Here is a 24,254-nt window from a genome sequence, read left to right as displayed (position 1 = left end):
AACAACAATCATGGCAGAAGGCGAAGGGGAAGCAACCAACTTCACATGGTAGCAGGAGAGAGAAGCGAGAAGGAGCAGGGAAAACTGCCTTTAAAAAACCATCAGATCTCATGAGAACTCAACTATCACGAGAACAACGTGGGAGAAGCTGCTCCCATGATCCAGTCACCTTCCTACTTCAACAAGCGGGGGATTACAGGTCCCTCCGCTGACACGTGGGGATTACAATTCAAGATGAGATTTGGGGCCCAGCGAAGTGGCTCGTGCCTGTAATCCCAGCACTTTGGGAGGCTGAGGTGGGTGGATCACCTGAGGTCAGGAGTTTGAGACCAGCCTGGCCAACATGGTGAAACCCCGTCTCTACTAAAAATACAAAAATTAGCTGGGCGTGGTGGTGGGCACCTGTAATCCTAGCTACTCAGGAGGCTGAGGCAGGAGAATCACTTGAACCTGGGAAGCAGAGGTTGTAGTGAGCTGAGATCATGCCATTGCACTCTAGTCTGGGCGACAAGAGCGAAACTCCGTGTCAAAACAACAAAAAAAAGATGAGATTTGGGTGGGGACACAGAGCCAAACTGTATCAGAAGACTAACTAAAAAAGGACGTCTATCTAGCATATATAAAGAACTACCACAAGTCAACAAGAAAAAGACAGCTATTAATAAAACCACGAGAAGATAGGCAAAATAAAATAACAGTCTTCAAAATAGAGGTTATTCAATGACTAAAAAAATGTTAACAAGTGTTCAACTTTCTTAGCAATCTGAGAAAAGCCTGATATAAACACAGCAACCAGGAGATTGAAACGAAAATGACAGAAAATACCAAGTGTTGGCAAGGATGTAGAAAACATACACTGCTAGTGGCTTCAAAATTTTGTACAAACATTTTGGAAAACTGGCAGTATCACCTAAAACTGAAGAGATGTAAACATAAAACACAATTCCACTACTATATATATATACCCCCAAATTTTTATGTGTCACCAATGCATTTTCTAGAAATTACATACTAGTACTATTCCTAATATTCACAGATGAAAAACACTCACATGTACATAAGCAGTGGAATAATTGTGTGATATTTTCACAACAGAATTCAATGCTAATGAATGATTCACAACATGGAAAACTACATATAAATTCAAAACAGCCTACAGAATGTAAAAAGACATGTACAAAAGAGTTCCTGCTGCACAATATTTATATAAAGTGTAAAAGAGGTAAAAGTAACCTCTGTTGTTAGATGTCAGTGTAGTGCTCATCCTTGAGGATTGTGACCGGCTGGGATCACAAAAAGGTAGCTGTGGGCTTAAAATATCCTTTTTAAAAAAATTTAAATATAAAAAGCCTCTTTGTGCTACCCACTTGTGATCTGTGTACATATGTTTAAATATATATATATATTTTTTAACTTTTAGGTTCGGGGTACATGTGCAGGTTGTTTGTATAGGTAAATTATATGTCATGGGGGCTTGGTGTACAGAATACTTTGTCACCCAGGAAATAAGCATAGTACCTGATAGGTAGTTTTTTGATCCTCACCCTCCTTCCACCTCCACCCTCAAGTAGGCCTCAAATTTTATACTTTAGGCAAGATATATAGTATATGAAATATATATATATATATATATATTTTTTTTTTTTTCCTTTTGTGATGGAGTCTCACTCTGTTGCCCAGGCTAGGGTACAGTGGCATGATCTCAGCTCACTGCAGCCTCTGCCTCCCAGGTTCAAGTGATTCTCCTGCCTCAGCCTCCTGAGTAGCTGGGACTACAGGTGTGTGCGCCACCACACCCAGCTAATTTTTGTAATTTAGTAGAGGCGGGGTTTCACCATGTTGGCCAGGCTGGTCTTGAACTCCTGACTTCAAGTGTTCCACCTGCCTCGGCCTCCCAAAGTTCTAGGATTACAGATGTGAGCCACCGTGCCCAGCTGCATAGTATATAAATTTTATCTTAAGCTATTTTTAAAAAATTGGTCAGTATCAAAGTATACTGAGGCTATGATTTTTTTTTTTTTTTTTTTTTGAGATGGAGTCTGTCTCTGTCGCCCAGGCTGGAGTGCAGTGGCGTGATCTCGGCTCACTGAAAGCTCTGCCTCCCAGGTTCATGCCATTCTCCTGCTTCAGCCTCCTGAGTAGCTGGGACTACAAGCGCCCGCCACCACACCCAGCTAATTGTTTTGTATTTTTAGTAGAGATGGGGTTTCACCGTGTTAGCCAGGATGGTCTCGATCTCCTGACCTCGTAATCTGCCCGCCTCGGCCTCCCAAAGTGCTGGGATTACAGGCGTGAGCCACCGCGCCCAGCCAAGGCTATGATTTCTTTCTGCAGCTGAACTGTCTCGAATTATTCAACTCCATTTTTAAACATCAAGCTTTTTGTACATCAGCTCTTTTCCATATATAAATTATATACTTTTTCATAAAGGTTGGGATACAGAACTAAACTAAGTATGACTATATGTCAGCATCTTTTTTTTTTTTTTTTTTTTGAGATGGACTCTTGCTCTGTCACCCAGGCTGGAGTGCAACGGTGCGATCTCGGCTCACTGCAACCTCCGCCTCCAGGGTTCAAGGGATTCTCCTGCCTCAGCCTGGGATTACAGGCACGTGCCACCAAACCCGGCTAACTTTTGTATTTTTAGGAGAGATGGGGTTTCACTATATTGGTCAGGCTGGTCTTGAACTCCCTGACCTCAGTTGATCCGCCTGCCTCAGCCTCCCAAAGCACTGGAATTACAGGCGTTAGCCACCATGCCCATCCAAGTCATCATCTTAATTGTTTGCTGCTGTCTTCTTTAAATGCATCTACTGTGCATTCCTTTCTTAGGACATCTAAGTAAATTGAAATACTATAGTCCAAAACTTGCATACTGCAATGAACTGTGCTTCTACATTTTTATGTCCAGTAGCTAGCTACCTACCAGTACATATGTACTATTTTTTTTTTTTTTTTTTGAGACCGAGTTTCACTCTTGTTGTCCAGGCTGGAGTGCAGTGGCACGATCTCCTCACCACAACTTCTGCCTCCCAGGTTCAAGTGATTCTCCTCCCTCAGCCTCCTGAGTAGCTGGGATTACAGGCATACGCCACCACACCTGGCTAATTTTGTATTTTCAGTAGAGATGTGGTTTCTCCATGTTGGTCAGGCTGTTCTTAAACTCTGACCTCAGGTCATCCGCCTGCCTTGGCCTCCCAAAGTGCTGGGATTGGAGGCGTGAGCCACTGCACACGGCCTTGTATGTACTTTTATGACATCTTAAAGCTTATTGCCCTTACCATGGGATATCATTTTGCTATTTGGGCCTTTTCAGTCCAACTACTATGAATAGAGGAAGACTTTAGTAAACATTCATTCTTCAAGAGTCATCACTGGCAGTAGTGATTATAATTTTTTTTTAATAAGGGTACTGAATCAGCAATTTCTGTATTTATTGTAAACACTACTCACATATTGTTTAATTTTATAGAACATAAATGTCTACTTGCTGTTTAAGAGGTATAGATTCTTAAAGAACCCTCGTTCACATAAGACCCACTCAGGTCTGGCGAAGCTCTGCCAGACAATATAAAACAGCTAGTGATGAAGTAGAGAGTGGTTACATCTTATGCAAATTCAAATTGCTTCCATAGAGAAATCTTAAAATGCCCTCTCACATTGGTAAGCCTGTAACTATTGATTTAAAGGATGAAGGAATGTAAGGATTAAAACTATGGTAGAGTTTTGAGGTCGAATGGCCTTAATGTCTTTATTTTAAACTGCCAACCCAAGGCCCTTCCACTGTATCATGTTGTCATTAGATTTACTGTGAGACCATAGATACTGTCTTAAAGGCCCTAGAATCTTTTCTAAATTTTATCTGATTTGATGAGTCATTCTTCAGTCAATTCTATTGAAAAAGTAATAAATGAAAAGTAATGAATACTAACACTCATCCCTTCCCCATCCTATCATCCTTCACTAGAACTTTCTGAGGAAAAAAACTGAAAAGGGAGGCTGTTTGCAGTAAAACTCCAAAAAGTACATCGTTCCCAAAAGTGTTTGGTCATAGTTCTTACTCCAGGTAGCAGCATATGATTGGGGAAGGAATGGTGCTTGATATCTCTGTTAACAAAAATCTTTTATTGTCATTTTTTTTTTCCCTAGTATCGTCATCCTCCCCGCAGTCAGGCTGCCCGTCACCCACCATTCCAGCAGGTAAAGTCATTTCTCCATCACAGAAGCACAGCAAGAAGGCACTAAAGCAGGTAAGCATTGCTAGTCTGTATTTATCAAGTAGAATTTCCTGTATTTAAAACGCACACCTCTGGCAGTCATCGGATATTTTTTGAAAATTTTTTACATTGGGCCCTTGCCAGTGGAACTTTCATGCAGTAGCCCAATGTGGTTTTAGTAATTTATGCACCTCTTTGTAACACATGTTATATAAGTTTTTGGTAGATACTTTTTTTTTTTCTTTTTTTTTGAGATGGAGTCTCAGTTGCCAGGCTGGAGTACGGTGGTGCAATCTCAGCTCACTGCAACCTCTGCTTCCCGGGTTCAAGCGATTCTCCTGCCTCAGCCTCCCAAGTAGCTGGGACTACAAGCACCTGCCACCACGCCCAGCTAATTTTTGTATTTTTAGTAGAGACAGGGTTTCACCATGTTGGCCAGGATAGTCTCAATCTCTTGACGTTGTGATATGTCCACCTTGGCCTCCCAAGGTGCTGGGATTACAGGCGTGTGCCACCGCACCTGGCCGGTAGATACTCTTTTCATCACTTTTTTTTTTTTTTTTTGAGACGGAGTCTTGCTCTGTCACCTGGGCTGGAGTGCAGTGGCGTGATCTCGGCTCACTGCAAGCGTCGCCTCCTGGGTTCACGTCATTCTCCTGCCTCAGCCTCCCGAGTAGCTGAGACTACAGGTGCCCGCCACACGCCCGGCTAATTTTTTGTATTTTTAGTAGAGACGGGGTTTCACCGTGTTAGCCAGGATGGTCTCGATCTCCTGACCTCGTGATCCGCCCACCTCAGCCTCCCAAAGTGCTGGGATTACAGGCTTGAGCCACCGCGCCCGGCCCTTTATCACATTTTTAAAGTGTCTAATTTGTTCATAGTTTGCTCAGAATCTTTTGTTTGTTTGTATGTGTTTTAAATTCATGAATAGGTATTGAATTTTTCAGGTTTGTTTTCTTTGGGATTTATTGAGATGATCACATAGATTTTTCTCTTTTAATCTACTAACACACAGCTAGATTTTCTTTTCTTTTTTCTTTCTTTTTTTTTTTTTGAGACGGAGTTTCGCTCTTGTTGCCTAGTGCAACCTCCACCTCCCAGGTTCAAGCAATTCTCCTGCCTCAGCCTCCCGAGTAGCTGGGATTACAGGCACCCGTCACCATGCCTGGCTAATTTTTGTGTTTTTAGTAGAGACGGGGTTTCACCATGTTGGTCAGGCTGGTCTTGAACTCCTGACCTCAAGTGATTCAACTGCCTCGACCTCCCAAAGTGCTGAGATTACAGGCATGAGCCACTACACCTGGCCTAGATTTTTTAATATTACACTATACTTAACTTGGTTGGGTGCAGTGACTCACGCCTGTAATCCTAGCACTTTGGGAGGCCAAGGCAGGCAGATCACCTGAGGTCAGGAGTGCAGAGACCTCCTGTAATCCCAGCTACTTCGGAGGATGAGATGAGAGAATCATTTGAACCCAGGACGTGGAGATTGCAGTGAGCTGAGATTGTGCCACTGCACTCCAGCCTGGGCAACAGAGCAAGACCCCGTCTCAAACAAAAATTAAATAATAAAAAATAAATGAATGTATGCGATCACAGCAGAAATAGATGCAATCAAGTGGTTCTATTAAATTTTACATTAACCTGAAATTACACAGGTCCTATGAGAAGCAAGGAATGAATACTGGTGACTGCACCTGCAGGAATTTATGAACATCTTCTGATCTAATTGCAAAGAATGAGAGAATAAGCCATAATCAGTGGTCAGTCAATACTGCCATTTTATGTACTTTTACTTCTGCCTCACCTATTATAAATGTAGGTGAGGCTAAGCAAGACATAGAGCTCTCTCAGTTGCTTTTCTGCATTGGCAACTTAGAGTGAGGAGATCATTTGTTGCCACTGTGCCTGTAGCATAGCCAGAGATACGTGTGAAATGTTAAGCAGGAGGAAACTGTATTGGGAAAAGAGAATAGGAAACCAGAAGTAGCCAGTTATTCCACACTTTTCTACACGGTCTTAAAAGCTTGAAACTGGCAACCTAGCAAAGTCAAACTTCAGTTTTTTTCCTGAAATTACTTTCATGGTTTCTTTTTTTTAAAAAAAGAAAACCTTAAGTTAAAAGTTGCCTTCATAGTGTTTTTGTGATTAAAATTTGGGTATTTTTTGTTTTTTTTTTCTGTTCATTTTAAATAGTATTATCAAGTATATTCTATAAATTAAGAACCTCATAGAAACCAAAATATTCTGAAGTAGACAGAAGGAACCACACTGTTATTAGAACCAGTATTGTCTAGTCTTCCCCCTCTGTTTACTGCATTGCTGTAAATTGCTGAAATTTGATAATTGGGACAGATCTCATTGCTGTCACCCAAGACAACTGATGTAGTTATTTACAAACTTTTGTAAAAATATTGTACCTCTGAAGCCTGCGTAAACTGAATATTTACATTTCTACATAGGTTCGATGCAGATAGGGCTTTTTTTTTTTTTTTTTTGAGACGGAGTCTCGCTCTGTCGCCCAGGCTGGAGTGCAGTGGCGCAATCTCGGCTCACTGCAAGCTCCGCCTCCCGGGTTCACGCCATTCTCCTGCCTCAGCCTCTCCGAGTAGCCGGGACTACAGGCGCCCGCCACCACGCCCGGCTAATTTTTTGTATTTTTAGTAGAGACGGGGTTTCACCGTGGTCTCGATCTCCCGACCTCGTGATCCGCCCGCCTCGGCCTCCCAAAGTGCTGGGATTACAAGCGTGAGCCACCGCGCCCGGCCAGATAGGGCTCTTTTTGTTATAAGGCTTAGAATTTCATTTCTAGAAATGATTGAAAATGTACTGTCTCTGCTTTACAAGACTGGGAAGTTTTTGGCTTACCTAGTGATTTTTTTAAGTTCCAAAAAATGCTAATGACTATTTTTCACATTTATATAAAGGAATGATACTGGCAAAAACTATCCAAACTCTAAGAATCATTTAGGCCTTGTGTTTAGTTGGCTTAATTTAAATTGATAAGAACAGATACTACACTTGATCTTAGCCAAAAGGCCAAGAAGCGAGAGTTAGCTTAATTTAGGTTTTTGTTTGCTTTGATAGATTTCAAAGAAATTGAACGATCAGCATGCTTCTTGCCATTTAAAAAAGAAGTAATTTACTTTATATTATTACTAAAAAACTGATTTGTTTTGTTTCTTATAGTCTGTTTTATCTTTATAGGCGCTAAAGCAGCAACAGCAGAAGAAGCAGCAGCAGCAATGCAGGCCAAGCATATCCATCTCCTCCAACCAGCATCTCTCTCTAAAGACTGTCAAAGCAGCCAGTGACTCTGTACCTGCCAAACCTGGTAGGCAGTTTGGGCAGTTTTTCAATGGAAGTTTCTTTTTCCTAGTATTTTTGTGTTGGTTTTCCCAATTTGTTTATGACATCATTTATTTTTAAATTATATTTACTTACACAATCCTTGTACTGCCAAAACATCAATATAAATCCTTCCAGGATAAATGGGAAAAGTTGTATGCAAAATAATCATGCAGTTATTAAAAAATAACTCAGAGCCCAGGAGTTCAAGACCAGCCTGGGCAAAATAGTGAGACCCTGTCTCAACAACAACACACAAAATTAGCCAGATGTGGTGCACACCTGTAGCCCCAGCCACTCAGGAAGCTGAGGTAGGAGATTGGTTGAGCTCTGGAAGTCAAGACTGCCATTAGCCCTGATCTCACCACTGCACTGCAGCCTGGATGACACAGTGAGACACTGTTTCCAAAAAAAATGTTAGCACTGGGATTTGCATATAAGAAGGAAATAAATGACCGACTTTCAAGATGGTCTAATCTAATAAATGTTTGGAAACCTGTAATCAGCAACCTTAAAATCTGATGTTTCCAAGAGGCTCAAACTAAACTCTTAGCCAGTTTTCTGTAAAAATAACAGATTTTCCTAAGAATACATAAAACCTTTGAGTTTCTTTTGGACATGTCTGTAGGGCCTTTGAATCTTTTGTTGTGGTTGCTTGTTTGTTTCTACTCTAAACTTTCTAGACACAGACTCTGTATTGTATTACATAATTCAGTTTGATACCATAAGCTGATTCTATGGGCCTGCCAGACTCAATCTGAATCTTACAGAACTGCATTTTTATGAGAAAGGAAATTTACCACTAGAAGCAAATAGTATGCTGGGAGGAAAAACAGGGTTTTATTTTACTCTTTGATTTTAATTTTCAAACTCAAAACACATTAGGGAGGGTCACATTGCCTCATACATAACTTCATTTAGTGAATGTTGAATGATTGATTAATTGATTCTGTCTATAATCTCAGTGCTGCCAGTCTTTACGTATTTTTTTCTCCTAGCAACATGGGAAGGAAAGCAATCTGATGGACAGACAAGCAGCCCTCAAAACTCAAACTCCAGCTTTTCTTCCTCAGTTAAAGTGGAAAATACTTTACTAGGCTTGGGGAAGAAGTCATTCCAGAGATCTGAGAGACTCCATACCAGTAAGTTTGCTTACAAAGACTTCAGTATTTATTGCCATGATTTATCAGCTGCATGTTTGAAATTCATCAGCTACTGGCTTAGGTACTTATAACTTAGATTTGAGTTACATAGCAAAGATTAGACATAAGTTTTGTTGTTGCTAACATAATTACTGTTAAGAAATTAAAAGTAACAGGAACAGAATTGATTTAGTATGTCTTTCTTCTGCTATCCCCTGTTTACCTTTGAGCTCTTGACTATTCATGTTCTTCCTGTCTTCCTCTTAACAAATTTTATTTCAGAGAAAGATCTATTATCAGTCATTTTGTGGTTTATTTCCCTTTCTGCCAACAGGTTGCTTTGTCCAGCATTATTCATGTTTTATTTCTGTGTAAAGAAAGAAGGGCTTATAATTAAATATATATGACAGACTGAAATTTCTTCTCTCTGTTCCTTTTGAAATCCCACTGAAATGATAATATGGAAATACAAAAGATCAAATCCATACAGGCGAAGAAAACAAGGAGACCACAGCTGGGCAAGAGGTGTCAGCAAATTTTGAGAGTTGAAAACTGGATAGAATTTTTCGCTGAGCTGAAGAGCAGTTGCCAGGGATAAACCAGCCACATAAGGCTGCAGAACACCAGGAAGGCTGAAGAATTGAAGATATGATGTATTACAGAAGAGAAGGGGGGAATTTTGTTTGAAAGTTAGTAAGAAGCAGTTTGATGCCTTACCCCAGCAGGAGACAGGTGGTTTATTTTGAGGTGAAATTTGAACCAGAGAAACTCCAAATTCAGGGATATCAAACATAGCTGGGGTCAGATGAGGAGGCACTGTACTGAAATCTGGAAAATCAAGTAAAATGTAAATACTGAATAGGAGTTCTCCTCCTTGGTTTTCAAAATGCTACTAACAAGGCATATTTCTAACACCACTACTTCCTTCTTCCTCCCATCATGTTGCAGCTTGACATTGGTGGATTGGTACCTAAAGACATTGAATAGTCTTAGAAAAAAGTCTGCAGGCAAATGTATAGGTTCCCAGCTAAGCAGAGATCACCTTGATAACGTTTCAGTAAAGTTGAAGAAATTTCTTAGAAAAATCTGTCAAAGTGAAAAAGAGGTTCAGTAGGAGAGAAAAAGTAAGAAACTTGGAGCACCAATCTAGGTTGTACAATGTCTCACATAGTAGGACTATCAGAAAGGAAGAACAGAGTGTGATAAAAAACAATATAAGAACATTATTTAGAATAAAAAGCCACAGAATTCCAGATTAAAAGTGTGTAACAGGCATTAAGAAATATGAGTGAAAAGAAACCTATGCCAAGGCATGTTTTTTTTTAAAGATCTCAAAACATATAGGGTCATGAAAAGGTAACAAAAAGCCTCCAGAAAGAAGAAAAATACTTCACATAGGAAGATTCAAGAATTGGGAGTACAGACATCCTTAGCAGCAACATGGAAACTAAAAGTGCAGCAGTGCTGACACATTCTGAGGGAAATTTATTCTTTATTCATTTACATATTCCAGACTGATCTAAACTATTACGTGTGAGAAGAGAATTAACAATAATTTAATTTAAACAATGCTTTGTAAAAAGAAAATCAAAAAACCTTAGTTTGATTCTAGAGGGGATTGTACATTTTTCTTAATGTAGTATATCACATATTTAAACCGAATGTGCCCTTTGATCATTAGTTTCACTGCTAAGAATAAAAATATTTATTAAATATCTATAGAAGAAATGCTAATAAGCCAAACACAGATTTAGAGTCCTAGGGCTATGATGATGAACAGAGCAATATTTCTTCCTCATGGAGCCCATATTCTACTTAAAATCAGTTAAAATTGAAAATTTTAGTAAATTGCAAAAGAAATGTAGAGGTACAAAATTGACAAATTATGGACCAGGAATTTTTAACTTTCATGGAAAACTAGGAAAAATTAACCATAAAAAAAGAAAGCACCATTTCTGTTTATTTAAGTTTGACCTAATGGCCGAGAAATAAGCAAAAGTCCATCTTCTTTCAAGCGAATGAGCATTAAGGGAAATAGTGTGGAAATTTTTGTAACATAGCCACAATGACTATTTTCTTTTCTTTTTTTTTTTTTTTTTTGAGATGGAGTCACGCTCTGTTGCCCAGGGAATGCAGTGGCGTGATCTCGGCTCACTGCAAGCTCTGCCTCCCAGGTTCACGCCATTCTCCTGCCTCAGCCTCCCGAGTAGCTGGGACTACAGGCGCCCGCCAGCACGCCTGACTAATTTTTGTGTGTTTTCAGTAGAGACGGCGTTTCACTGCGTTAGCCAGGATGGTCTTGATCTCCTGACCTCGTGATCTGCCCGCCTCGGCCTCCCAAAGTGCTGGGATTACAGGCAGGAGCCACCGTGCCCAGCCACACAATGACTATTTTCAAAACACATGGAAGAAGTTGTGTAAAACATGAATGATAAAACTAAATTAGCTAATTTATATAAAATACTTTCTAGCTGACATTGGTATCATTTTTATTAACTTCAGTAAAATTGATAATAAATATTTTTACATCCCAGATTCAGTCAGAAGAATAAACATACCTCAGATTTCAAGTATAATATAATAGATTAAGGCAACCTAAATTGAAAAAACTTGGGTAAGTCATCTTTACTAAAATTAGAGGACTTAAACTGACCACTTTGAGGCACAAAAGTATCTTCAAGGTACACAGTTCAATCAGTAGTAGAAAATAATTCACAACTACTTCCCAGTCTTTTAAGAAGTGAACATTTTAACTGAAGTTTGACTGCAATGTGCAGGTACAATGAATGCATAAATAGTAAAAATTTTTCAAGGAAGGCTGACAGTCCAATTCCATTAATTATATGGGAAAAGCAAACAAAGCTGTTGCTTCTCAAAAGTTTATAGAGGCATTGCAACATTGTTTATATTAATACAAACATTGTTTATATTAAAAAACTGGTAGCCACCTACCTTTATCATCAGTGGTATTCCATTTAAATTAATCATGGTATATAGCAAGTTTGCCCAACCCACCACAGGCTGCATGTGGCCCAGGATGGCTTTGAATGCTGCTCAACACAAATTTATAAACTTTCTTAAAACATTATGAGATTTTTTTTTGGTGATTTTTATTTATTTGCCTTTTTGTTATAGCTCATTAGTTAGTGTTAGTGTATTTTATGTGTGGCCCACAACAGTTCTTCTTCCAATGTGGCCCATGGAAGCCAGAAAATTGGACACCCCTGGTGTATACATTGGAATGTGATGCAGCTTTTTTTAAAAGAAAGAAGATGAATTTGTAGGTGATAATTTGAAAAATGTTCAAGATATTTAGTGAAATTAAAAACCAAGTATGATTAACATGTACATTGTGATTTCATGTTATCCAATTTAAAATGTCATTTCTGGCAGGAAGGTTGGGTTTGAATGTAGAAACCTTTGTTTTTACTTTGTATCTTTAGGTACTATTTGAATTTATAGATAACATTTACCTCTTAGACACTGTTTTTATTATTCACTTTGAAAAGATTTAAAATTTTATTGTAATTTATTCTTTGTCCCAGGAGTTATTTTGAAGTTTTTTTGGTTTGTTGTTGTTAATTTCCAAATATGTAGGGATTTTTGTTTATCTTTTTGTTATGAAGCCTCTGGTCAGGTATCATGGACTGTGTGATGCTTATGCCTATGTGGCATATTGATGAACAACAGACTTTAAAATCAAATCGCCTGTGTAGGAATTAAATTCCTACACTAACTTAACAATGTGATTTGGGCAAGTTATATCTGGGCCTCACTTTCTTCATCTGTGAAATGGGGTGGTAATAGTTAACCTACTTCATAGGGTTGTGTGAAAAATAAATGAGTGAATATATGTAAATGCTTAGAACAGTGTCTGGCACTTAGGAAGCCCTATATAAGTTGCTGCTGCTGTTGTTGCTCTTACTGCACAACTATTACTCAAAATTTACTGAGACCTCCTTTTTTTGACCTAATGATACTGAATTTTATAAATATACTCTAGTTGTTCAACACAGAGTTCTGGGCTTGTTAGATCAACCTTGTTAATCTGAAATCAGCTTTTTTTTTTTTTTTTTTTTTACATGGAGTCTTGCTCTTTCACCCAGGCTGGAGTGCAGTGGTATGATCTTGGCTCACTGCAACCTCTGCCTCCCAGGTTCAAGCGATTCTCCTGCCTTAGCCTCCTGAGTAGCTGGGATTACAGGCGCACGTCAAGACTCCTGGCTAATTTTTGTATTTTTAGTAGAGACAGCGTTTCACCATGTTGGTCAGGCTGGTCTCCAACTCCTGACCTCGTGATACTGCCCGCCTCAGCCTCCCAAAGTGCTGAGCTGGGATTACAGGCCTGAGCCACTGCGCCCAGCCTGAAATCAGCTTTTTTAGTGAATGATAGCTGCTTCTGGTTTGCTTGATTTATTAATAATTGAGAGAGATGTGTTGAAATCTCCTATCCAAATGGGGGGTTTGTCCAGTTCTCCCTGTTCTTTCAGTTTTTATTTCACATGTTTTGAAGTTATTTTATATTACATGTTTTCATGTTTAAAATCTTTCTGATGGATTGAATATTTATTTACCTTATCGATCATCAAGTCTTTTTACTAAAAGTATCTCATTCGATGTTAATAAATGTATACCAGCTCCCCTATGGTTATTTTTTGCCTGGTGTATAACTTCATTTCTGTGTCCTTGTGCTTTACATAATCTCTCTCTAAATAGCATATAACTAGCTGAAATTTCTTTGTTTTAGTTTCAACCCAATGACAAGCTCTCATTTGATGAGTTTTATTTATTTACATTTACTGTGTTTGTTAATATTTGGACTTGTTTCTCAGTCATAGTTTTTTATCCTATTGCTATGTTTCTTGTTTCCTTTCTTATTCTTTTTTTTTTTTTTCGAGAAAGAGTCTCGCTCTGTCACCCAGGCTGGAGTGCAGTGGCGCAATCTCGGGTCACTGCAACCTCTGCCTCCCAGGTTCAAGTGATTCTTCTGCCTCAGCCTCCTGAGTAGCTGGGATTACAAGGACCTGCCACCATGCCCGGCTAATTTTTTACTTTTAGTAGAAATGGGGTTTCACCATGTTGGCCAGGCTGGTCTTGAGCTCCTGCCCTCAAGTTGTTCGCCTTTCCTTGGCCTCCCAAAGTGCTGGGATTACAGGCATGGGCCACCACTCCCAGCCTCTTTCTTACTCTTCTTTTAAACTTCTGAAAAGGTTTTTTGGCTTTACTGATTTTTTTTTTTTTTTTTTTTGGTATGTTCATATTAATTCTCTTGTAGCCTTTTTTTTCTCTCTACTGAGTTTGGTATGCACTCAATTTCTCTTTTAGTGGTTAGTGATTCCTTAAATGGTACCACACTTTTAAAAAATTGATATATCATAGTTCTATGTATTTTTTAGTTACATGTGATATGTCTTTAATTCTTAAAAGTAACCATCTTGATTTTCCTCCAGAACAGTGGAAATACAACAATTCAGTGCTAATCTTTTCTATCTGGACTTAAATAAATATTATTGTCTTTTTTTTTGTATTTTGTTTTTAACCTCACAAATCAGACACTAGAATACTATTATTTTATATAAACAATGTGGACATATATTTATCTACATGTTTACCTTTCTGTATTGTATTTCAACCCATTCTGCAATGATTTTCTTTCCTGAAGTACAATAAGAACTGTATTTATATCAGGTTTCTGAGTAGTGAACGCCTTCGGTTTTTGTTTATAAATGTCCTTTCATGTTCATTTTTGAAGGATAGTTTGGTGGACATGCCTTTATAGATTAGTGATTATTTTCTCTCAGCATTTTACAGATATTATCTACCTTATTCCAAATTCCATTTTGTTAAGAAGTTTACTGCTGTTCTTTCATTCCTTTTTTTTTTTTTTGAGACAGAGTCTGGCTCTGTCACCCAGGCTGGAGTGCAATGGTGCGATCTCGGCTCACTGCAAGCTCTGCCTCCCAGGTGCACGCCATTCTCCTGCCTCAGCCTCCCGAGTAGCTGGGACTACAGGCGCGCACCACCATGCCCAGCTGATTTTTCTATTTTTAGTAGAGATGGTGTTTCACCGTGTTAGCCAGGATGGTCTCGATCTCCTGACCTTGTGATCTGCCCGCCTCGGCCTCCCAGAGTGCTGGTATTACAGGCATGAGCCACCGTGCCCAGCCTCTTACATTCCTTTTTGTGATCGTTCCCTTCCTCGTGGATGCTTTCAAGCTATTCTCTTTGTCTTTGATAAACACTTTTACTATGCTGGGTCTATGCGTGAATTTCTTTCTGTCCTCTTTGGAATATGTTCCACTTCTAGAGCTTTAGGTTTGTAGTTTTCATCAGTTGCTGTAAATGTACAACTGTCAGTTCTTTGAATATTGCCTTTTTTCCATTCTCTTCATTTTCTCATTCTTGATCTTCAGTCGGGTATTTGTTAGACCCTCTCATTCTGTCATTTATGTTTTTGCTAAACCTCTAAAAATATTTTATCTTCTCTCTCATATTCTGAGAGTATAAATTGGGTAAATTGAGGGTAAATTGTTTGGCTATATAGTGTAGACCCTCTTTAATATTGTGAAACTACTGTTTAATCAATTTCATCAATTTTTATTCTACATTTCTAGATGTCGCATTTTCTTAAGACTATTAATTCCTAATTATTTTGTCCTTATTTTTGTAATTACATTCTTTATTTCCTTAAACATTTTGTACATAGCAATTCTGTATTCTGTATATCTGATAGCTTCAGTACTTCTAGGTCTCCATCTGTTATTTCTAGTTTCTAATGATTCTGTCTTGTAGTGGCATAACTTCTCATTGGTTAGGTAATCTTTCTGAAGTAGTAATGCCAGATTTTAATTTGTAGGAATCCAGTGGGATTAATTTGAGGGAAATTCTTTGTTTTTGTTTGTGCTTCTGCCAGGAGGCAGAGGGTGTACCCACATCAAAGGTTGTATAGCTTTGTGAAAGTAATTCAAAATGTAGAATTTCTGGGTCCTGTGGTTTTATGTATATTAACATTTTGCTAGATATTGTCAGATTTTCTTTTGTAAGATTATGGTGATTCAGCCTCATCAGCAGTATTTGAAAGTGCTTTTTGCTTTTTCCCCCTGCATATTCCCATTACCATATTACAATACTTTGCCATTTTCATAGACAAATATGTTCATTGGTTTAATTTGCATTTTAAAAAATATTAATATCTTAGCATCTACTTAAGGTTAGTGAACTGAATTACCTTTTAATTTCCTTTGCTTATTTTTCTCTTGGTGGTATTTGTCTTTTTCTTACTGATTTGTAATTGCAGTTTTCATATGAAGAATAGCAACCTTTTGTCATGGCTTCCAAATATTTTTTCCAGGTTGGTCTTTCATATATATATATATATATATATAAATTTTTATTTACATTTTAATCTTTGGGTACTCAGTTTTTTGAAAGATTGTAACCTTCTGGTTGTGGACAGATTTCCTGAAACTGCTAGGCTATTAAATCATAACATTTTTAGCCAATGCAAATTAAAATCAGTGAAAAAAAATGTCATGAGAAGAGGCAAAGGATGTCAGTATGATTTGTAGATTTGGGTTTTCTTTCTTAGACATTCTTCGTATCATTTATCATAAACTTTCTCAGTTTTTAGGGGGAAATAATCTAGTCTCAAACATAAAATGCAGTTTTAATATGGTAGAAGACCCATTTTTACAGACTTTGTTCTATTTATGCAGAGAAGATACATTGTATTATCCTCTACAAATGAACAAAACTTGTTTTGTTAGTCTTAGAAGAAAATCCTAAGATCTTAAGTGTTACCTTCTTCATAGTGTGACATTTAAATGCTTACAATTGTGGATTTTTTTATACTGCACAGAAAGCTACAGTTTATATAGAAACAGGACTTGTGAGGGAGGCCCAAACGATTCTTTTCCGTTTTTGTAGGACAGATGAAAAGAACTAAATGTGCCGACATTGACGTTGAGACACCGGACTCCATTCTGGTTAATACAAATCTACGAGCACTGATCAACAAGCACACATTTTCAGTCCTTCCTGGAGATTGCCAGCAACGACTGCTTTTACTACTCCCAGAGGTAGATCGACAGGTGTGTCACTGAACTCCTTAAGATTTTAAAAATAGCTGTTTATGTATACTTGTAAAGTGGTATTAATGGTACTGAGAAGAATATTTTTACATAAGTTTCTTAATAGGCGGGCTTTTTAAGGCTTAGAAAAAAAATTCTCCTACCAGAATTTCAAGATTACAGAATTATTTTGACTGTATTAGGATGTAGGCATCCATAGAATGAAGTTGAGGAGGAGGCCAGGCATGGTGGCTCACACCTGTAATCCCAGCACTTTGGGCGGCCAAAGAGGGCGAATCACCTGAGGTCAGGAGTTCAAGACCAGCCTGGCCAACATGGCAAAACCCCATCTCTACTAAAAATACAAAAATTAGCCACGCGTGGTGGCGGGCGCCTGTAATCCCAGCTACTCGGGAGGCTGAGCCAGGAGAATCACTTGAACCTGGGAGGCGGAGATTGCAGTGAGCCAAGATGGTGCCACTGGACACCAGCCTGAGTGACAGAGTGAAACTCCATCTCAAAAAAAAAAAAAAAAAAAAAAAAAAATACATAAACTTCAGGAGGAAGAGTTGTCTTGGTCCAGTATCAACAGGATGTGGGCCAGTGCCTCAGTGGAGTGGGAAATGTCAGGAATAAGCCAAAAACATGGGTCTAGATAAATACATCTGGAAAGGCAATACAACATGATATGAACAGTGGTGGACTTGAGAATGTTTGCAGTTTGCATTCTTTTGTTACATTTTTCTAAGAGAAACATTTATTACTTTCATAATAAAGAACTTAAAACCCAATGTAAGTTATACTTAAAAAACAAAAGTAGCAAAAAGAAATGCCAAAGGTTTGGCAAGCATCAAGGCAGGGACCAGAGAGCTTTAGTGATTTACCTTGGTCGGGAATAAAGTAAAGGTCTGAGACTTTGGCTTCCATCAAGGAAAACAGTGTACCAAGTCACTCCCCCTCTGATCTTCTGTTTCCTCCCTCTGTAAAGGGAAGATAGAACAATTACAATTTTTTAAGCTTTCTTCACTTCTGAGATTTTTAAAAATCTCAACTGTGTTCTAAGTAATGCGATAGGTTTCCCCAACCCCCAACCTTTAAGAATGTTTATTAAAATGATGAGAGGGAGATGTTTTCCTTAGTTTACACAGTAAAAGAACTAGTTATACTCTCTTGTTCATAGTAAGAGGATAACAGAATGAGTAAGCTACAGAATTCATTATTAGCTAATTGACTTATTGAAATAAAACTAAATCTTTCTAATTCTGAAAATATCTTTCTACTAGACTGCATTGATACCAATTTCATAGTGTTATGAATCAGAACATGTCAAAGTAGTTCAGAGTCCATTGTCCAGAGAGCCCAAATAAATGAGGTATTCTTACAGCAGTGGGGACAAAGAAGTAAAACCGGTCCTTCTTGGTGACTGCTCTCCCTACATAACTCTTGGAGAAATTATAGCTTTGAGGATGCCAGTTCTTGGTTAGAACAAGTTAGGAGACTGAAGTTTCAGCAGTTTTAAGAGAACCTCTTGGAGAGTGCTCTCATCTTTTTTTTTTTTTTTTTTTTAAAGACTCAGGGTTGTTAGGCTGGGAATACTAGTACAGGATGTAACTGAGGGCCTGTTTATGGAATTCTCTAATGCTGGTTCCTCAGAACTATCTTTTGACTGATGTCCTTTGTCAAGTTCTAAATCTGGAGGATTGCCACATACAATTTTAGAATTAAAAAGGATCTTAGAGGTTATCTAGTCCATTTTCCCATAGAGTGCAATCCTGGGGGGTATTCTTTTTTTTTTTTTTTTTTTTTTTTTGAGATGGAGTCTTGCTCTGTCACCCAAGCTGGAGTGCATTGGCTCGATCTCGGCTCACTGCAACCTCCGCCTCCTGGGTTCAAGCAATTCTCCTGCCTCAGCCTCCTTAGTGGCTGGGATTACAGGAGTGTGCCACCACGCCCAGCTAGTTTTTGTATGTGTGTGTGTTTTTTGTTTTTTGTTTTTTGTTTTTTTTGTATTTTTAGTAGAGACGGGGTTTCACCATGTTAGCCAGGGTGCTTTCGATCTCCTGACCTCGTGATCCACCTGCCTCAGCCTCCCAAAGTGCTGGGATTACAGATGTGAGCCACCACGCCCAGCCGGGGTATTCTTAATAGGAGGTTACTTGGCTAGTCTTTTTCAGTTGTTAACATGGTTGGAGCCCACAGTAATCTGAATAACATTGTCCTTATGTGTAGAGAATATAGAATTTCGATTAAGTGAAATACAGACTACTGTCAGATGAAATTTAGAGTGTTTAAAGAATGAAAAGTTGGAAGCCGTACTTGACTGTGTGGAGTATCCAGTCAATGAGTAGAAAAATATTTAGACCAGAGAAAAACATAGGTTTGGATCAAAACACCTCTCCTTCAATATATTTGAAGGCCCATGATATGGAAGAGGTACATTTTGTTATACAGAAAGCAGATTTGGGGTTAAAAAACTTTTTCACAGTTGGAGGATTAAACTGCAGAGTAGATTGGCTTCTGGTGGAGTAACTTGCTTATCGCTGTTAATACTCAAGTAGAGACTGGATAAACTGCTCTTATAGGAACACCATTACCCTTGTACCAGTTCTCTAGAGTATGAATCAGCAGTCAGCAAACTACAGCCCACTAGGCAATTTCCAGCTGACTGCCTAATTAATAAAGTTTTATTGGCTTAAAGCCACTCCTGTTAGTTTTCGTATTGTCGGTAACTACTTTTGTGCTACAGTGGCGGAGTTAAGTAGCTGAAATCAAGCCATATGGCCTGCAAAGTTAAAGTATTTGTGGTCTAGCCCTTTACAGAAAGTTTACCAATTTCTGCTGTAGAGCCAGGGGGAAATGATGTCGACCCACATAGATGTGGAAAGTAAAGTGGGTTAAGAAGAGTTCCTCAATCTCAAGGATGTCCAAATCATTTTCTTAATTTTCTTCAAAAAACTGTTTTTGACTTAAAATTTACATTTAGATTTTTAGTCCATCCTTCTTTTTTTTTTTTTTTTTTTTTTTTTTTGTCATTATCTGAATCTGGGATTCAGCTTTATTTTCTACTGGGTGGATAGCAAGTTGTTCCAGCACTATATGTGTGGTTCTGTGAGTAGATTTTTAATTATTAGGGAATGGATGTGAATGGAGAGAAAGGAGTGAGGAGAGGTAAATAGGAAAGCAATATTTTAGAACAAAGTGATACTACATTAAATAACAGAGTTGGATAAGCACATAGTATGAGACAGTTATATTTCTATTAAAATAAATATATATACATTCTTTTATAAAATGAAAGGAAAGTCAAATACCACATGATACCTTTCACTTTCTTTGTAAGCTTTCCTTGGCTTATTCTTTGACCCAGGTTGGTCCAGATGGTTTAATGAAGTTAAATGGCTCAGCCCTTAACAATGAATTCTTCACTTCAGCAGCCCAAGGCTGGAAGGAAAGACTCTCAGAAGGTAAGTGCTCTACTTAATGTGTCTCCCAGGTGATGTGTGCACTCGGAGCACCTCTCTTCCTCATCAGGTAATTAAGCAGTTTTGGAAGGTAAAGGACAGGATGTTTCCATATGATAGAATTAACTATCATGTGTGGAACACGTTGTTAGACTTTTATCTAGAGCCTATGTTACCAGGTTAACACCAGATGGAGTCCAGCAATATGTTTCTTTAGTGATATAAAGCTTCCAAGAAATTAAAAAATACAGATTTTTGGGCCCTGCTCCTAAAGATTCTGATTCAGCAATTCTACATTAATGCCTAGGAATTGAAATTGTATTAGGCTCCCTAATAAAAGTATAGAATTAGTCACTTTATGGTGCTCTGCATCCCAGTTTGGTAAGCAGTGAGATAATCTGTTTATTACTGCCTAGCTTCAATAAAACTAACAGTAAAAGCAATCAGTGAGAGCTTTTTAAAAGATCACTTCATTAAGGTATATTTCATATAATATAAAATTCAGCCATTTGAAATGGACAGTTAATTGGCAGTCAGAACATTGTAGTAAGTATGGATCATGACCGAGAATTACTGACTATGATCACTGGTCTGCCATGTGTGCCATGCTTCTAATGACTGATTGTGTGTGGGCACTGCATATAGTATCTGTCAGTACTAGCAGTTCTTCACCTCTACAGCTGAAAAACACCTGTGGTGTTTTTAAAAATACTGATGTGCAGACACCAGTGTCAATGATTTTGTTTTTATTGCTCTGGGTTAGTGTCAGAGCTTTGTTAGTTTTGGTTGTTTGTTTGTTTCAAAGTTTTCCCAAATGATTCTAATATGCAGACATAAGTAAAACCACTGGCTGAATTATTTTTATTACATCTGTTTTTCAGTATACGTGGAATAAAAAATAGCACTTGAAAAGTCGTATACCAAAGAATAGCCTAAAACAACTGTGAGAGACTTTAAAATATATACTTTTGTAAGGAACACATTAGGAATGCTATTCATTGTTTATTTTCTGTCAGATCCCTACCAGTTAGAGTTAAGTGAACAGCTAATATATAATCTAGATTGTTTCTTGAAATTGTTGGCTTTTCCCATCCTCTTCTTTTAGAAGAAATTCTGTGTAGAAGGGATCTCTTGCTCTGATTACTTTGGTCCTTTCTCTTTCCTTTTTTTTTTTCCCAGAAAGATTAAAACATACCAGTTCTACCGGTACCTTTCTTTAAGAATAAATTGGTAAAGGATTTACTTCCTCAGCCCCCACTTCTTTGTAACTAGGTACTGTCAGCAATGATAACTGCGATTATTATTATAAGTGTTACTTTTTTTTTTTAACATGCAAGTAAGTGACTGCTGTACCTATAGTCAATGTGATCATATTTTATGAACAACAACTTGGAACACTGTATATATGTGAACAGAGTTCAGTACATTTTATTCCTCATTTTCAGATACACAGTAGACTCAACAGCAGGAGTTCTGGGTTGGATTCTGACAGCCAAATCCCTCTTTTCCCAATCCTTTGCCCACGACTGTGATGTCCACGGTCCTCTAACACTTTTCCTCTCCTTCTTCTCACCCCCAGGAGGTCTTAAACTTCAAATTCTGCCATTTCTACCTCTTATTCCTTGATGTCCTGGGTATTAGAGTATAAAAGGGAGCAGCCTATCTGAGCCACAAGTTTGAAGATGGCCTACCAAGCACATTCACTGTTCTCTGCTGATGGAGTGGGAAGGATTGAGGTGGTTGGTAGTATATGCAAATAAATGGCATATTCAGAGCAGCTGGGTCTTTGGCATGTTGAGTATCTTCTTGCTAGAGCATTAGCCTCGTACAATTTGTGGAACAATTAGAAAACTGACAACTCCAGAATAACTCCCTACCTTTCTACTGGAATCTCGAATGCTAGGGCCATAGCTTTTATTTATGCAGTTAGAGGTAAAAAGCCTAAAATTAAGTTGCCTTGGAGAAACGGATCTTTAAAATAGTAAAAATGCCCAGTGGCACAGTTTATTGAAAGCACATCACTTTTTCTTTTAGTGGAAGATAAATTGGAAGTTCTAGGTAAGAGAAAAAATAAATCTGTATGGAATGTGATGCTTGGAGCGTGAGGAAGGTACCACAGGGAAGCCCAGAGAAAAGGCTCTGTCAGCCTCAGCTGAGTACTGAAAGCTACCTGGAGTGGTGTGCAAACATATTTTTATTTCACCTAGTGGCATTTAGGTCCTCCTTTACAGTGAAGAGGTTCGGGGAGTTTCTGTTACTTTCACATGATAGTATTCTGATTCCTGCATGAGTCTTTCATGATTTATAAATAGTTACGTGTTGCAAATAGCATTTTTCTATTGAATATCCTTTTTTGGGTACATTGCAGGTGAGTTTACACCTGAGATGCAGGTGAGAATTCGACAAGAGATTGAGAAGGAGAAAAAACTGGAGCCATGGAAAGAACAATTCTTTGAAAGCTACTATGGGCAGAGGTAATATTAGGACAGGTTCTATAAACCAAATATTAATTCCTACATATATGTCATGTAGTGCTTTATCTCATTACCCTCACAGAAAATCTAGGCCCCAGTTTCCTTCTGTTTTGTTTTGCTTTGTTTTTTTGTCTCACTGATTCTTCTTTAGGAAGAAGTTTTTTTCTTATTATGAATCACGGGTTCACAGAATTAGATTACTCATCATACTTTACCCTTAAAACTGTCATTGTAGGTGAAATGGCTTCTTTAAAAATAAATTTTTTAGCTGGGCACGGTGGTTCACGCCTATAATCCCAGCACTTTGGGAGGCCGAGGCGAACTCCTGAGGTCAGGAGTTCAAGACCAGCCTGACCAACATGGTGAAACCCCGTCTGTACTAAAAAAATACAAAATTAGTTGGGCATAGTGGCGCATGCCTGTAATCCCAGCTACTTGGGAGGCGGAGGTTGTGGTGAGCCAAGATGGCACCATTGTACTCCAGCCTGGGCAAAAAGAGCAAAATTCCATCTCAAAAAAAAAAAAAAAAATACATTTTTAAAAAAACCTTGAATTAAGAGTCCCTTTCTTTGAAAAGATTGGTTTTTCTTCTGGTTACTTTATAAGATAGAAAAATATTGAAGTTTTTTTTTTTTTTTTGAGACAGAGTTTCACTCTTGTCGCCCAGGCTTTAGTACAGTGGCGCAATCTCAGGCTCACTGCAACCTCCGCCTCCCGGTTTCAAGCAATTCTGCCTCACCCTCCCGAGTAGCTGGGATTACAGGCATGTACCACCACACCTGGCAAATTTTGTATTTTTAGTGGAGTTGGGGTTTCACCATGTTGGCCAGGCTGGTCTCGAACTCCTGACTTCAGGTGATCTGCCCTCCTCGGCCTCCCAAAGTGCTGGGATTACAGGTGTGAGCCACCACTCCCGGCCAGAATACTGAGGTTCTGTCCACTTTTTATAGTAGTTAATTATCCCAAAATGTAGCTATCCTGAATCACTAAGGAATATTAGGAATTTTGTAATGTGGACTATTAGAACCAACCTGTAATTAAACAGCGTCTCCTCTGTAAAAGGCACTCTGGGAGATGTACATAGCTGAATCAAGATATAAATTCTGCTTAAAAGAGGCTGTAGCCTAAATCAGTTCTTCCCCCCAACGAAAGATCCAACAATGAAATTGTAATGGGACATTTAAATAGATGGTAATGGAGATGTTTTGTTTGAAATAGGATTGAACACCTGGACTTCTACTTGTTAGTCTCCCTTCCTTCCTTCTGCACACCAGTGGCAGCCCTTAAGGAGACCCGTAACCACAGCTTGAAAACTAAGTGCTCCTTTTCCTTGTCTCCAAGTGGTATTTATCCATCTCCTTCACGGTCATTTAGGAAATATTCCTATTGAGATTAAGAGTTCCATAAACTGCGGCCAGGTGTGGTGGCTCACACCTGTAATCTCAGTGCTTTGGGAGGCTAAGGTGGGCAGATCACTTGAGCCCAGGAATTCGAGACCAACTTGGGCAACATGGCAAAACCACATCTCTAGAAAAAATACCAA

At 38.5% G+C, this 24,254-nt stretch overlaps 1 protein-coding gene and 1 pseudogene across 3 annotated transcripts in view; one reads left to right on the top strand and one right to left on the bottom strand.

Moving 5' to 3' along the window:
• The window catches only part of ASXL2 (ASXL transcriptional regulator 2), a 151,905-nt gene that overhangs the window by 104,457 nt on the left and 23,194 nt on the right, over positions 1 to 24,254 (top strand). For all 3 annotated transcript variants that reach the window (XM_032172451.2, XM_058427096.1, XM_058427097.1), the window contains 6 exons: positions 4,150 to 4,250; positions 7,425 to 7,551; positions 8,564 to 8,707; positions 16,634 to 16,797; positions 20,144 to 20,240; positions 22,606 to 22,711. In XM_032172451.2, coding sequence (XP_032028342.1) covers positions 4,150 to 4,250; positions 7,425 to 7,551; positions 8,564 to 8,707; positions 16,634 to 16,797; positions 20,144 to 20,240; positions 22,606 to 22,711 — 739 coding nt within the window. The remainder of the gene's footprint in view (positions 1 to 4,149; positions 4,251 to 7,424; positions 7,552 to 8,563; positions 8,708 to 16,633; positions 16,798 to 20,143; positions 20,241 to 22,605; positions 22,712 to 24,254) is intronic.
• Positions 7,098 to 7,268, bottom strand: LOC116481381 (U2 spliceosomal RNA; annotated as a pseudogene).

Source organism: Hylobates moloch, unplaced genomic scaffold (assembly GCF_009828535.3).
Source record: "Hylobates moloch isolate HMO894 unplaced genomic scaffold, HMol_V3 SCAFFOLD_13, whole genome shotgun sequence".
In the NCBI taxonomy this organism is placed as follows: Eukaryota; Metazoa; Chordata; class Mammalia; order Primates; family Hylobatidae; genus Hylobates; species Hylobates moloch.
This window is presented reverse-complemented; position numbering and strand designations above follow the sequence as displayed.